This window comes from Cottoperca gobio, chromosome 22, assembly GCF_900634415.1.
Source record: "Cottoperca gobio chromosome 22, fCotGob3.1, whole genome shotgun sequence".
In the NCBI taxonomy this organism is placed as follows: domain Eukaryota; kingdom Metazoa; phylum Chordata; class Actinopteri; order Perciformes; family Bovichtidae; genus Cottoperca; species Cottoperca gobio.
Genome location: NC_041376.1, coordinates 10,490,856 through 10,507,023, shown reverse-complemented (window position 1 = coordinate 10,507,023; position 16,168 = coordinate 10,490,856). Strand labels below are relative to the sequence as shown.

At 42.4% G+C, this 16,168-nt stretch overlaps 3 protein-coding genes across 3 annotated transcripts; 1 reads left to right on the top strand and 2 right to left on the bottom strand.

The window, feature by feature from the left end:
- Positions 1–110: 110 nt before the first annotated feature.
- LOC115027052 (transmembrane protein 179) lies at positions 111–1,772 on the bottom strand. The gene is made up of 4 exons (XM_029460082.1): positions 1,416–1,772; positions 793–930; positions 628–706; positions 111–543 (listed from the first exon to the last, which is right to left on the bottom strand). Exons 1-4 carry the CDS (start codon positions 1,715–1,717, stop codon positions 370–372), a joined length of 693 nt encoding a protein of 230 aa, XP_029315942.1. The 5' UTR covers positions 1,718–1,772; the 3' UTR covers positions 111–369.
- A 1,929-nt stretch (positions 1,773–3,701) lies between these two features.
- LOC115027050 (uncharacterized) lies at positions 3,702–8,030 on the bottom strand. Its single transcript, XM_029460079.1, has 5 exons — positions 7,889–8,030; positions 7,250–7,428; positions 6,668–7,139; positions 5,849–5,955; positions 3,702–4,428 (listed from the first exon to the last, which is right to left on the bottom strand). Exons 1-5 carry the CDS (start codon positions 7,977–7,979, stop codon positions 4,318–4,320), a joined length of 960 nt encoding a protein of 319 aa, XP_029315939.1. The 5' UTR covers positions 7,980–8,030; the 3' UTR covers positions 3,702–4,317.
- Positions 8,031–13,051: 5,021 nt separating this feature from the next.
- On the top strand, positions 13,052–15,379 carry prph2la (peripherin 2-like a). Its single transcript, XM_029461188.1, has 3 exons — positions 13,052–13,632; positions 14,277–14,523; positions 15,107–15,379. Exons 1-3 carry the CDS (start codon positions 13,052–13,054, stop codon positions 15,377–15,379), a joined length of 1,101 nt encoding a protein of 366 aa, XP_029317048.1.
- Positions 15,380–16,168: the final 789 nt, after the last annotated feature.

The following is a 16,168-nucleotide window of genomic DNA, read 5'->3' as shown; positions in this document are numbered from 1 at the left end:
ATGTGTGTGTGTGTGTGTGTGTGTGTGTGTGTGTGTGTGTGTGTGTGTGTGTGTGTGTGTGTGTGTGTGTGTGTGTGTGTGTGTGTGTGTGTGTGTGTGTGTGTGTTGAAGAGGAATACACACAGAATTAACACAATAAAGCTAGATTCCTCAAGGATTAACTACCATTGGGAGATTTTTGGAGGGAAAATCAATTACCTTTGGAGAACAAAGCTAAAACCTTCCGTTTGATTCAATCCATGATCAATGGGAGCAAAAGCCAATTTGATTGTCTACAGAGGCAAACATTGGTGTTTCTCATGGCAGGCAAGAGGACTGTACGGTTGAGTGTGTGTGTGTGTGTGTGTGTGTTTGTGTGGCCTCTGGTTTCTAGATCAGGCCGGTCTTGAGGTCAGAGTTGCGGCGTGAGGAGCGGCCGAGCAGCAGGTCCTTCTCGTGGATCAGACTGTCCAGCAGGTCCTCTTGTCTGTAGTTGTGGTAGACCTTTAGGAAGGCCATCACTGCGATCCCTAGCCAGGTGAGCCATGCAGCCCACAGGCCAAACTGAAGAACGGAAGGAAATGATTGTAAATATGACAGATTCAGGATGTTGTTGTCTTGTCCTGTCGATAATAACAAAAGTCTTACCTGAGCTATAGCAAACTGGTCATAGAAAGCAGAGTTGTCCAGGCCGAGTTCTAGATCAGTGTCCTGCATTTCCTCACAGCTGAAATATGACATATGTTTAGGGGGACCATTGAAATGTAAAATGAAAATTGTCTGAAAAGTTGAGTTTGTGTGCTGCTCTCTCACCTACAGGGCATGGTCCCACCCTCAGTGACGGAGTCGCACCACATGTTGAAACCCACACTGATGATGGTGCTGGACAGGAAGACTGTGAACACCACCAGGGAGCTGATCAGCAGGTTGAGGAAGGCGTTGAAGATCGTGCTGCAGGTAGAACAGAGAATAAAACTGTGAAATCACAGCTTAATATTCAAATAAATCCCTTTCATTTAAGAGTATAAAACTGAAACACAGTTAGGCCTATCTCACAACATCATTTAGTTTTCTGTGATTAACTATGTCTTCCAGTAAAACATGAAAATAGTGACAGAGGTTTGGACTGTATGTTAGCCACATTAGGCTATGATTTAGATTTTTCAAAGGCAACACAAGTGTATTCCCTCCATCTTTTATAACAGAGGACGACAGTGACTAGACGTTTTATAGGCTCATTATATTATAGTACCTTCATAGCATAGCCTATATTACACGCAGTGTATGATTCTGCCAGAATAACGTGCATATAAGGGCGTGAGAGATGGACAGAAATAACACATTAACATTGAGCAGTACGTGGTATAGAATGCCCTGAGCTTTTTATGGTGCTGGTATTGAAATGTGTTGAACGAGCAGACGTGAACGGCACTCACTCGTCGTGTCCTTTGCACAGAAAGAACAGCAGCCTCCATGCCTGCACTGCGGAAAGTATGAGGGACGCTATCCCGACAAAAGTGATGAAGCTGCAGGAGGACTCGGGTCCCCACTCCTCCACGATGAAGCGCTGCTTCGACACAGTGATGTTTTCGTTCTGCCACATACCCCGAGTGAAGAGAAGGCATTTTCCTCCAAAATCCTCCGTGTTTTCAGACAGAGGAACCACGGCTATGAAACCAAATACGAAAGCTAAAAAATAAAGGATGCACTGGCCGAAAATTAAATTATCGAGGGCCATTTTTCTATCTGCCTCTTCTGCTCTCTGCGTCCTGGAGAAACTGCGACTGCGCAGTGGAGGCAGCGATGAGCGGATGCACAGCATCCGACGCTCTGCTGCAAGTGAATAGGAAGGCTGCTGGGGCCTTCAGGGCTCTCCATCTGATCCTCATCCAGGCTGTGGAGATCTTCACTGGTGTTCCCATTTACAAGAGTTTAAGTATTTAACAGTTAATGATGACATTTAACCCCTTAACATGCTGTTTTTATCTTAAATATGAGGACATTTCATATGTATGCTAAAGTATGTCATAGAAATCATAGTATTAGTATGTCATAAAAATGTCATAGTATAGTATGTCATGAGAAGCCATTAAACATTTATTTTTTTAAATGTCATAGTATAGTATGCCAAAAAAAGTAATAAAAAGTCATTGTAAAGTGTGTTATAAAAATGTCATTAAAAAAGTCAAAATAAAGTATCTCATAAAAAAGTCACAGTATAGTATAACAAAAAATTGTAATTAAAAAAGTTATTTTAATAATAAGTTATAAAATATATTTTAAAAATATCGTAGTATTCCAAAAAAAGTTATAAAAAGTCATAGCCATTAAAATGTCAACATATAGTATGTCACAAAGTAATGATAAAAAGTGTTCTTATGCTAGGATAGTCTACGTCCATTCAGTGGGATCAATGCAATCATGTCCTTGAACACACACACACACACACGCACAGCGCACACACACACACACACACACACACACACACACACACACACACACACACACACACACACACGGGAAGTGCACTCACAAATTAGAGTAATGGTTTGTTTATACATGGTGACAGTCCTTAAGGAAGGGCAGGTAGCTGTCACAGCCATCTGACACGCTTCACTGAGCCCATCTGGTGAGCTGGTCAAGGTGTCTCTCAACCTTCCTTGGCCGCCCAGCCTCAACGCCGCTCACAGTGCCCTCCAGTGGGCGAGGAACCTGTATAGTCACACTCCTCTGTTTCATGTTCTTAGTACGATCATCGTCTTCATGTACAGTCTACAGATGCAGGTTGCTGCAACATTTTGGAATGAAAAAGACCTTCAGCTAAAAGTGAAACAGCTTTTTTAGAGGCTGGCATAAAGTCATTTTACGTCTGAAAATATAAATCATTTATGTGCGTAATCGTACACAAAGACAAGTATTTATACAAGAGCTTTCCAGACATCAGATGGCTATTTGTATCCATCATACAAACTGCAGCATTTTACATGCTCTCCCTTGCACATGATTTATGTGTCATTTTGCTGCTCCACAGCACTCTTTTTTTTCCCATGATGTTATCAGCTCTCAGATTAGCTTGAGTCATTGCGTGTGCTTATGTGCATGTGCGGTCTTGGTTTCCTTTTCAGCATCATAGGGTATTGTTACTTATGTTTCATGTTCTTTGGGCATTTATTGCTCTGGCAGATCTTTACTCTTAGGTGTATGATAAATTGTCCAGATGAAGAGTATTTCTTGTGAAATAGAAAGCAGTACAGAACAACAGCAAAAAGTAAAAACAAAAAGATAAAAAGAGGAGGGAAGCATAACTATGCTGCCATGTTTATATTGTCCATTGCTAGACTTCAGACATCGTCTGGTATCAGAGCTGCTACCACACCTGCAAGGTCACAGAGAAAAAGCCTAACAACTCCATAAGGCATTCCTCCTTATACAAACAGGAGATTACACGCACGTCCACACACACAGAACTCCGAACCAGACTTTTAAATAATACAGCATGTGTGGGCTTGTGAACTGGGCACCCAGGGGAGACTCAGAGCACAAGTGTGTCAAGCTGAAATATGTGTTAAGTTATTCACCCCCAGAACAAGCCACCGATGAAGAGAGGGAGGGAGGAGGATGCTAACCCAAATGCAGTCCCTTGGCTTTGTGCAAATATGGGGAGCGATGGGCAGCAGAAAGCACTGGGAGGTCATCCATTTTTCATGAGATGCGATGGCAGCAAAGCAAACATCCTTTTTTTCAAGAGGAAAAAAAACAATAAAGAATCTAAAGTGCAGAATTATTTTCAAGGACACCATGACTGCATTTTAAATGTTGATTTATGTTTCAAATGGACCAACATGCATCCAGATAACACAAATATATAATAAATACATACGAATATAAATATATGTTTTAATTAGCAAAATGTTTAATAATTTATGTTTATAAATAATTCCTGAGAAATTCATTGTTGAGTATTTCTAACATGTGGTTTTACAGTGGAAGAAAAAGGGTGTGGCAGGACAACATCACCGGGTGGGAAAGGTTGCTGATAGAAGCCGCAGCGGCCGTCAGAGCAATCTGACCCGGTGATTGATGAGGAAGGGGAGATCAAGGTGAAAAGCTTATGTTGTGATCATCAAGCCTGTTCGTATGATCAGTAAGTACATTTTGGGGCGAGGTAATCCTTACAGTATTGCTTTGAGTTAATAAATTAAATCCAGATTTAGATTTGAAATGTGAATCTGATCTGAATCAAAAGAAACACGCATTAAAAGACTTAGAGAATATATTTCATTCAGTTCAGTTCTCTATGCGCTGTCCTTTACGTCAATTAGATGTACTAAATCTTCATCATACTCTCTTCACTCGTTTTCCTTTCCGTAATAGTGTTCTTGCACTTCTTATGGCACCTTGAGAACCCTTTCCCAAACTACTCCAACCTGCGGGCTCCTCTTTGTCTGCCTGTAACACAACACAACAGCAAAAACAGACACAATTACAGCCTCATATCCTGAGCAGTGATGTGGATGGACTGATGAAATATCCTGTACCCATTAATCTTTCCCCAGGGGGGCGCAGGAGACTGGGGGCACTGATTAAATGCTCCTAATAGAGGCCATTTGTCTCCCCTCGAATCTTGAATGTTTCAACATGCAATATCACCCAACAGTACTACTCCCCGCTTCTCTCTGTGAAAATATTGGTATTTTCATAACGACAGCAAAGTCGATAGTATTTCATTGTGTGATATCTTTTTAAACGGGCATAATCTCTTTGTGAGCTTCTGCGATGTGATCGATGACTTTGTTTTCACCATGGTGAATATCTCGTTTACAACGATGCCTCAATAATCATCGTAAACAGTCACACATGAGGTCATATGGAACGAGATCAAAATTTACAGTTTACGCTAATTACTATGTTTAATATCCTGATTTTCTTATCTTTAGCCACTCCGGCAATGAAGAGATGACCGTTTGATCAGCCAGTTACGGTTCGTCTTGAACTAATTTTCACACATTAGTCATTAATATCTCTATATATCTGCCAATTAAACAAATCCTACACAGCATCATTTCTGGCATAGATGAATAATTAGATAACACTAACAGCACTTCTTTCAAAACAACCCCCCCTGGAAAACACTCACACTGAGACTGCAAGTTATTGGATGTAATGCATTCACTACAAACACGCACTGTACAACCAAAATAGATTGGCCGTCATAGACACACACTGTTCGTACAGTATATGCTACTCAGGCCCAGAGTATAATCATCATAAATTAACATGGCCTAATATGTTACACCTGCCAAGCTCCATATGGTCCCCAAGTTCTGAACAAAATAATTAGGTGACTGCATTCCAATCAAACAATTATCCAATGAAACCTCAGTAAAACAATTACCTTGTCATATCTGCGCAATTATATTACAGTGCTTAGCAGTGTTAATGTCAGGTCGATGCACAGCATTCAAATTATCCAATATAAAAAGGTGACTACATCATATATATATATAAATAATAGTTACATGCTGTAGTATTTCATGCACATTTGACTTTAGACAATTGATTCTTATCCCCTGAAATACTGCCTTCATGTTTCGAAAATGACCTCATTGTAGGCGGAGATCTTAAAAGCAATGGTGTTAATGCTGGAGGACAGGAGAAAGAGGGAAGCAGGGTAGTAAAGAGGGCACCTGCTGGGTTGTGATGAAGCAAAATCCCCAGGGACCAGAAATGAGATCATCCAAATCAGAAATGCTGTCAAGCTTCTTAACTGGAACAGTAGTGACCCCTACTGGTCACACTGGCATTGATCTCCTTATGAAGAACACGCCACAGCTTCGATGTACAGTATGTATCATTAGAAGAAAAGTACCTGTTTGCCATCTCTGCTGTCTCCTCTTTGCTTTACAGGGAAGTCCATAAAGTTGACCAGACCGTAGGAATATGGTTGGCCGAGAACGAGAGAAGGCTTCTTATTATCTGAATAAACAGAAACAAAGTGTTAACTTGTCATCATTTCTTTCTATTGAAATGTTACCAGTTGTAATGATCCATAGCTGGAAACATCAGGCACAACAGACATCTAAGGAAACAGCCTATATGACACTGTCCTTATTTATTGTATGCAACATTGCTCCACTCTTATGTCTTTAACCCTTGTCCCAGTGACAAGGTTGGGGCATCAGTGTGAGGCAATAGGCTGTAGATCCCTGAGGCCCCAGCAGTGATGAGCGCAACCTGGCAGATGGTGGGAGGTCTGCTTGCAGTGGTAAACAGTATACACCCCCCATAGAAAGTGTGGGGGAGGGGGGTGGAAAGGGGTTGTTTTATGGATCACTGACTGCTGCAGCAAGGTTAAGGGAACCAATCTCTGACACTTCACTTCCTCACCGGTCTCCTTCTCCTAACAGCCAAGACCCCCTGCCTCTGGTACATGTGCCCGTTCACTGCACCCTGCAGTGAACAGCATCACCTCTGACATATAATTATGTCTGGCCAGAACACAAACACTAATTAGTCATCCTTGGACCAATGCTAGCAATGACATAAATAGGGGTTTTCAATTAGCATTTAGCTAATGCATGCATTTGTCATGTTTTGATGACGGTTGATGGTTGCAGAGGTTTGTTTATGGTTTTATATGAATAGTATTTTTTATTCTCAAATATAAAAAACATCCAAATTTCTTCACCTGATGAGATAGTCACTCCTGTCTCTGTAGCAGGTAGAAGGCCAGTGGAGGCTCTATGGGTTTCCAGCTCCTCTTTCCACCAGCTGCCCATTTTGCAATGTTCGAGCCAGGCTGAGGTGCTCGGCACACAGGGTTCATCCATCTTTAATTGGGCTTTGGGGGAGCTCTCATTGGCGGTGTAAGAAAGAGCAGAGGTGGTTATGATGTTGCAAGTTACACTGGGGGTCAGGGAGCTACCGGAGATCTGAAGCTGTGAGGGGAAAATAGAGCTGCTCACGGGGGTGAGGAGGGAGATGTCCTGCTGATGACCGGTCCCTGCTGAGTCCCCTGAGTGTCTGGCTACAGGATCCTCTGACGGAAGGCTTTGCTGAAGGTCAGTCAGAAGGTCCTGAGAGGTTTCACACAGGGCCCAGGAGAGGCCTTGACTGAAGCTTTCAGCTGCTTCCTCTTGCTGGTGATGCTCATATGTTTTCTGGGCACATACAGTAAACAACATTACACATGAAGAGCCACATTTCGTAAACAGGTACTGTCATAATCGACCTACATTGTATTGTTAAGCTAAAGAGAGATATTGCCTACCGGATGAAGTTCCTTTTCCAGGAAGCAGTCAGATGTGGCTGCTCCACTAAAACTGAAATTCTGTGAAGGCATGCAGTCTGATTGGTCCTCTTGGTTGAGTGACAATGCAGGGCTCCAAACATCAGTGACATCTGGGGGACCGTGAACTATTTCTTCTCCTTTACAGTAAGCCATTTTCTCTGCAGATAACAGTTCATGAAGTGATGTAAACAGTCAGTTCACCTAAAATTCAGCAGTGATATATTTGTGTGCCTCCAGCTGGATGCAGCTACACACCACAGTCAGAGGAGAGGAAGCTGCGACTCTCCACCTCGGGCTCACAGAAGGAGGGCACTGATTGGCTGTAGAACTGAGGCGGAAGATATAACCTGCAACTGGACCATCCAATATATCTCAGCTTTGATTTACTCACCAGTGTTAAATGCTCTATAAGTATAATGTGAGATAAGATGGCATCTGACCTATTGTTTACAGGAAGGCTTTCATCCATTGAAGGTCCTGAAACTGCATCAATACTGAGAAAGTCCTCACCGGAGAAAAGATCTGTCTTAATATCTTCCTCTCCCTCTAAGAAAGAGTTGAAGTTTCTTTTTATCTTAATGTGAATATTTTGCAAATAAAATCCAAAATAAAGCTTACCTTCTGCAGAAAGCACCAGCTCTACCAAAACATCTTTGTTCAACATGCTCAGGAAAAAGGGGTCTGCGGCACCATCTAGTGTCATTGTCATCTCAGGGCAATGTGGAGAAGAAGTTCTGCTCTCTTCTTCTTCCTCCTCCTCCTCCTCCCTGCTTTGATTCTCTCCATCAATGAGGAGAGAGGACATCCTCTGCAGAGTCACGGTACTTTCATACACATGAGGACGGTCACGTCTCAACAGAGGCAAGGAGGAGGCTGAGGTGAAGGAGGAGACAGACTCAGGGCTCGGATCCTCAGAAGAAGAAATACGCTCTGGTTTCAGCTGGGACAAGAACATATGTAAAAGGCAGGGATCATTATTTCTCAAAATCAATTATCTTTACAGTTGTGGCCATTTTTTTTGTAGGGACACTGACAACGCATACATTATGGACAGGCTGTTCCTCTTCTGCTTCAGCTGTATGTGCTGTCTGATCTGTTTCTTCTACCATGTCCATTGGGGAGGGGCTGGGCGTGAGATGACGGAGAGCCTGGGTTGACAGAAACATCTCTCTGCTGTTCGATTTTCTATCTGTATGCTCCGGCCACGCCACCTCACTGGAATAACGAACATGGAGAAACGATCTGCTGAGTATTGAACACATTTTAAAATAATTCAACCTGTGTTGTCCACATGCCATCTCAGTACCTTATCTTGGGATGTGGCGTTCTCACTTCTCTCACAGCCTTTCTGACCAGTTGGACCAGTTCCTCTAGGGACACGGTGTTGACTCTCTGAGCCTGATACAGTTTGGCAGACAGCGGGCAGGGAGTCCTTTCTAATGAAAACATCTATTGGTTAAATGTAATGCGCTTTAATCTGTCCATTTGATATTCTATTGATTTAATCTGCATACCTATCTTCATCAGCGACAATTGTGACCCTGTGGTCCCATTTACAATTACCCCTTCACCCTGAAAGAAAAAAACAGTAGGGAAAATGTTTTAACTTCAAGGCTCAATATCTTTGGTGCATTTGCTGCATTACAAGATATTCACCTACATTGTATCCTGCAGTGATGCACTTTAAAGCCTCTGCACAAAGACCCAATCCATTACAAGTCTGGAGGAAGTAGATGACCACGTCGTTGCTTTCTGTGTGGCCTCTCTTCAGCAGAGACCAGGCTTCAGAGACACAACTGGAGACCAGACACATTGTCAGCGTCACACAATAAGACAATAAGTGATGATTCAACATATGAGTAGCAAGCCTAGTACCAGAATGTACCTGTTCTGAAGTAGCACATCTGCACAGAGCTTAGCATCCTCAACGCTCTCTACGGCAGGTCTGGTCCAGTGGAGGTACCTTAGCGCCATCTGAGGCTGCTTCCTCGTTAGCAGACAGTGGAGGATGCAGCGATGCTGCCAGGAGAGACAGGGAGCAGCAGCCCTGGGGCTCAGCAGTAACTCCATGGAGGCCTGAGCAGGATGTAACATGACATTAAGCAGCAGAGTGTTTTTTTTTTAAGACATTTAAAATGTTGTCTCCTAACATCCATGAGAAGAACACATCAGTTACACCTCAGTTAAACTGCCAACCTTCTTATCATCATTGAAAGCATCTCCTCTCCCAAAAGAGAGACTTACTGTAGTTTCATCCATAATGAGTGGCACAGTGGAGCATTATTACATTAATCACACGCGCTACTTAAGTGGCACATTAGTGTCACCTGCAGACCATTATAGCTGCTGAAACAAGGACAGTAATGTAATCAACAGGATGGTTAACTGGCCCTTGTGTCGCACTCGCATTAGTCAGCTTGCACTACTCGTTATAACACAAATCTGAATCAGTCACTCACCTAATGTATAAAATCCATTTAGCTTCTTGGTTATGTACCTTGATGTGTCCATGATCAAGCATCCAGAAGGCCCTGATTTGTTGGGAAAAGCTGGAAGGAATAGTGAAAGCGTGGCAGAAAGATTGGAGGAGGTCGTCTTTGCACTGCAGGAAGTTCGCCATATCCAGAACAAAGTACATGAGCTGTGATGCATATATGTTAAGAACTACATAACCTGATTCAATTATGTTTCTATACAGTAAGTATCTAGAATAAAGCATCACAATAGAAGAAAAACAAATGTACAGTTGGCTTTGTTGATGCTGTACTTGGATGGATACAAGCGCTTGGACTGACATGTTGTCGATGTGAGGCACCAGCACGAGCTTCAGCAGGGCCTGCAGATTAGGAGGAGGATAGTACTGGTCTGTGCAGTCTTCAGAAATCCAAATGTACCCATGTTGTCTGTCCAGCTGAGTCACCATACCCTGTATCAAAGACCTACATCTTTCTATTCCTCCCCCCTCCCATCTAATCAAATGGAAGAAAATAGAAAAGCAGGGCAGAAATAAAGAGGAAACACTTCAGCAGCAGAAACAAATAAATGGCTCCTAATCAGGTCAAATCATCCAAATTACCCAGGTGTCTCGAGACAAGCTTTCCGATGGCTGTGATCAATTTCCTTCCACATCTGAGAGATACGCTTCACCTCGTGAGCCTCTAACAGAAACAGCAGATAAAACCTTTAGAGGCGCCATAACAGTTCATCACGTCAATATAATGTACTGTGGGATCATATCTGTACCAGGGTACTTGGGTATTAGTCCCATGATACCCCACCACTGAACCAGCCGTCCCAGCCAGATGTGTTGCTTTAAGGCCCTGTGCTCTCTGTTCCAGCAGCCACGTCGGACGTCTGAGGAGTCGCGTGTATCCCTGCAGACCACACATGGGACCCCCACACCTAAATAAAAACATATACATTTGATTTGAGTAAATTCTAGTAGACACATATCAATCAAACCATCTTGCTGCCCCAGCTGTACTGTATGCGTTCTGCAGTGTGTACCGTGCCAGAGGTGGACTGAACCGAGCTGTCTTCTTGCCCACTGGGCCAGAGTGAGCAAGTTCCTCAGTCTCTGCAGCAGCATGTGCACTTTGGTGAAAGAGCTGCGGTCCAGAAACATCCACAGGCCCTGGCAGCGGCTGAAACCTGTGGGAAGACGCAAGATGTAAAAAATAAAAATAAAAACAGATCCTCTGTGTGTACTTTGAAATTCAAACATTTAAACATGATTGACGGAGGAACATGTTCTTACATAATGTTAATAACTCCTTCTTAGCAAACTCTGATGTCCTCTGTGCCCAGCAGCTGAAAGTCAGTAGGATTTCCTCCACATTACCTTCACCTGCAGCAGGATATTATTGGAGATTAATTACTAATAACAAAGAATGTTTTTTGCAAGTAGTGGACAGAACTCTAGTTTTATGGTTGTCATATGTACCTTCAGCTGTAAGCTCCCGCAGCCAGCGGATGATGGCTCTTATGTTGTTGCTGGCTAACGCCTCCGACCACCTGCCCTCTGTATCCAGCATGTTGTCCTCAGACCCTCCACACAGAGACAAGGGAGTTCACAGGATGGGATCAAAGGACCACTAATACCTATGGTTCATAACTGCAAAAGAAACATGCATGTAATGTACTTAAAGTATCTCAATGTGTGGTTAAATACTAACTTGTGCACTTAAGCCTGGAAAACCTCTGTTAGACATGTTACCATAATTACTTCAATGATTGTGCAAGAACATATTAAAGCGTGAACGTGGTAGTTGTTATTTTGAGCTGCCTCCAAAGAGAAAATTGTAAAGATTTGTTGGATTCTCAATACTTACTTGGAGACGTTTAGTTTCCCGGAGCTCCGTTAAGCTGTCCTCTCAGAGTGCGCAGCGGTGATCGCTGTGTGTTCTGTCTGACTTGTGGATTAGCTGACTGGCCCAGTGGCTACGGTAACATTCTCTTCTTACAGAAGCTACTTTGGTACATGTTAATCCCCTAATCTCACTCTCAGTTAACATTTCATTGGCTGATTTGCAGTCTGGCTGTGAGTGTTTATTAATGTGTGTGTGTATGTTCAAATTAAAATTAGAAACAAAATAGCTAAGGCCAGCAAGGGTGAGATGATAGCAGGAGGTGAAAATTAACTTCTTAAATAACGGAAGGATAAAACATACCCGGCTCTCTCTACAGCTTGAGTCTTACAGGCATTTGGCACTTTTGGCCACACCCCAGTCAGTAATGTCAAAACATGTTTATGACTCATTGTGGACAAAAACCTGTCCTAGAGCTGCAATTATTAATCAAGAAAATGAATCACATTCATAAATCATGCAAAAATAATTGTTAGCAGCAGCCCTACTGGAAAGTTTCTAGTTTTAGTTTTTTCTCTGTACATACATTAATTGTATTTGTAATTACAAGCTCACTTATATAAAATGTGCACTCATGCTGTAGATATTGCAGATTATCTATAAAATATCACTTTTCAGAATGTCCAGTTGGATGTCTACTCTATTTACTACTACTACTACTACAACACAAATGAAAACACGCCCACACAATGGCCATCATCCATTACTTTCACAGTGCTGGGAAAAACAGATTTGCGTGGGTAACAGAAGGTAGGTCCAAATCCCTCTCGGGCCCAGAGGGCTGATTAATGATTAAAAGGGATTAGGAGGAGGGTCAAGACTTGGTTACTAGTCCCACTCTGAGGCTGCCGTGCTGGCTTCATCTGTCTCACTACGACTACTCGTCTTTCTCAGGACTAAATCTGAGGATGTCAGCAGGAAAACAAAGTGAAAATGATGTGTGTGATGTCAGATGTTCGAGGTGAATGCTGACCCGGATACGGCAGGTACGGTGGATTTCTTGGATTCTGTTTTATTATTTCTTACATTTTATTTTTAGGAGCTTTGTCCAGCAGGGCATGCCAGGACAACTGCATGTAATAACATGTTATTGTATTTTGTCTTAACAGTGTTTTCCATTCAAATAAATTGTGCTATCATGTTAGAATATTTATTTTTCATACTCTCCCCACTTTAGTCTCACAGACCTGCCTGCATCTACAGTATAACCATAATGCAACGTCCACAAGATATCATCGTTACTACGAGGCTAAGCTGCTTATGAGTGGACCTTCAGAGAACTGTACAACCAATCCCCCTACCTTTGGTCCCCCACACACCCTGGAGGATAACATATTCCTCTTCCCTGCTCAACCTGTGTCCCACCCTTACTCCCCCACTAGACTTGAGAGAAAACTTACAGAGGAGATAAATGATGGCAGTCTTCAGATTGACGTTCACCAAGACCAAGAGGGACAAGCTGGCCCAGGTGCTATGGATCCTGAACTGGATCTCAGTGGTGACAGGGATCATCCTGTTCAGCCTGGGGCTCTTCCTCAAGGTGGAAATCAACAAGCGAGGGGAGCTGATGGCTGAGAGGAACATCCAGTACGTGCCCAACATGCTGATTGCCGTGGGCCTCATCGCCTGTGCCATAAACTTCCTGGGTGGGAAGATCTGCTACGACTGCGTGGACACCACCAAGTTCTTGCGCTGGAAGCTGATCATGCTGCCCTACATATTATGCACCTTCTTCTTCACCTTCTGCGTGCTGGTGGGGGCTCTGATGTGTTACAGCATGCATGGGGAGCTCGAGGAGTCTCTGAACCTGGGGCTGACAGAGGCCATCAGGTTCTATAAGGACACAGACACACCAGGACGGTGCTTCCTAAAGCAAACTGTGGACATGCTGCAGATACAGTTCAAGTGCTGTGGGAACAATGGCTATAAAGACTGGTTTCAAATCCAGTGGATCAGCAACCGTTACCTGGATATGTCCCAAAAAGAGGTGGTGGAGTAAGTGCAAACTACATACTGAGGACGGGGATTTTGTAAAGAGTATATTCACACTTAAGATGCAGTGAAATGGGACTGTATAAACAACACCCTTCCCCTAATATCTCTTAACAAATGTATGAATATTCCAGCCACTCTCTGAATTAGGATGAAAAGATAAATAGCAGGTTAAAGTTGAATTATAATATTAAATATATATATTTGTTCTGTTATGATCCAGACTAGGAGGCAACAACTTATTGCTAGAGCTAACATCTACCTCCATAAACTCCATAAAGATGTGTCTCTCTTAACTGGCATATTAATTATATCATGTAGATGGCTGATGGGAAAGATTCATCTCTGAAACACTGACAACATTGTTCTCAAAGACCCACTGCACACACTAAAACCATCATTTGTGACTATTTGATCTTTTTTTAATCAATCTTGCTTCAAAAGGCTGAAATATAGATTTGGGATGAGTAAAAGTTGTTAAGATCCTTCCTTGAACTTCTAAAAATTGTCAGACTAACATCCTTTTAGCAAAAATAATAGAATAATTTGAGTACAGTCCCAAACAGTGACACATTAAGGTTGAATCTGTCACACAAAAAGCATTTAGACAGACCCTTAAGCTTCTCCTCCTTGTTCCTGCTTTGTAGCCGATTAAGAAGTAACGTTCAGGGGAAGTACCTGATGGACGGAGTCCCCTTCAGCTGCTGCAACATCAACTCCCCCCGGCCCTGCATCCAGCAGCAGATCACCAACAACTCAGCTCACTTCCACTACGAGCACCAGACGGAGGAGCTGAACCTGTGGATGAAAGGGTGTCGCCAGGCGCTGCTGGAGTACTACACCCACATATTGCAGTCCATTGGCCTCTCAGTCCTCATCGCCTGGCTGTTTGAGGTGAGGAGAGAAGTTGATAACACAACGTCTTAATGATGACATTAAAGGGGAACTCCACTTATTTTAGACATCAAAGTCTGTTTTTAGGTCTTGAGGGGTACTACTGCTTACGTGAAAAAAAGGTTGTAACTTGTAGCCTATTGTAGCTCCAGCACTCTGATAAATTGTCTCAAGTGACGTAACCTGCTGCATCGACGTTGATACTTTTTAATCTGCCCACCAAAATGTGATGCAAAATCAGTGCAGTGCTCTTTTAAAGACACAGCGTTCCCCAAAAGCTGCATTTGTGTTGGTGCAACCAGTGTTGCAGTAGCCTACTTGTGTCTACTTTACATCCCGAATAAATTCTTGTTTATGAAATATGAGACATAATCCTGTTTTATCTCTGGGTGATCCATGCAGCACTTGGAAGTGGACTTTCCTATTAGCCTCTACTCAGTTACATATCAGTTTAAAGTAGCCCATAACTTAGCATACAATATGGAGAATAATTAAACTTTTTTTTTTTACCTCCTGAATCATTATTTGTGCCGACAATTTGTGTGATGATGTCACCAATATGTCTCTGTGTGTTTTGCTTTAGCTGTCCGTGTTGACAGGCGTCCGTTACCTCCAGACTTCCCTGGAAAATGGGCTGAGACAGGGCGACCTCAACTCTGAGTCTGACGGATGGCTGCTGGAACAGAGCTTTATGGAAACTGCCCGCGTTAACCTGAATATCATCAAAAGCCTTGGCAAGTGCAACCAGATAGACACAGCCAACAATGGAGACCCCAACATTAACATTCCCTGCACCTCTAAAGCAAACTATGGGCCGGACAATGTGCCTCCAAAGGAAATACCGGAGGCCAGTTGACCTTTCTGAGGCCTCAGTGCACAGCATCCCTGAAGGGCGTAAGGGCCTTTTAACCGTTTCTTAAAAGGGTTGTTCATGTTATATATTGAGTCAATAATTACAACTAAGAAATACCTATACAAAGGTGTGGAAACTAAATTATATTGTGTGAAAAATCACACAATATATATTGCATTTCCTAGTATGACAGGGTAGATCTTTTCCAAAATGCAGATAATGCCTTGTTCACTTTTTACAACCAATAATGAATCAAAATCGTACCTTACACGTTACTTTTTCATTGATGCAATCATTCAAACATCCATAAATCACCATAAATGTACATATTTTTATTTGTATAGTAATCTGTTTACAAATTATATTTTGATGCCTGTGTATCCTGGTTTTGCAACAGGTGTCCAAAACTGGAGGCAAAATAACTATAAAATATATTATAGTTTGATAAAGAAGAATTTGTGGTGTGGGTCACAAGCCAACATTTTCTTGCCAGATTTCACCTCAAAGTATGATATAAAATGCACTCAAGAGTTTTAAATTACTATAGCAAGATCGTTGGATATATAGATTGAATTCCACAAACCTAGACGTCGGGTGCTTTGGTCTCGAGTTATAAAGGTATTTCAGTAAGAGTACTGGAAGAGCATGAATTTTACAATAGTTCTGGGAGTTCAGATCAATAGTTACATTTTTGGATCCTTTGTGCATTTTACCGGACTTCAGCAACAAGTTGTACCAAGGGTAGTAAGAAGTGTGTACATGCTTTTAGTTATAAGGACATAGTCAGACATC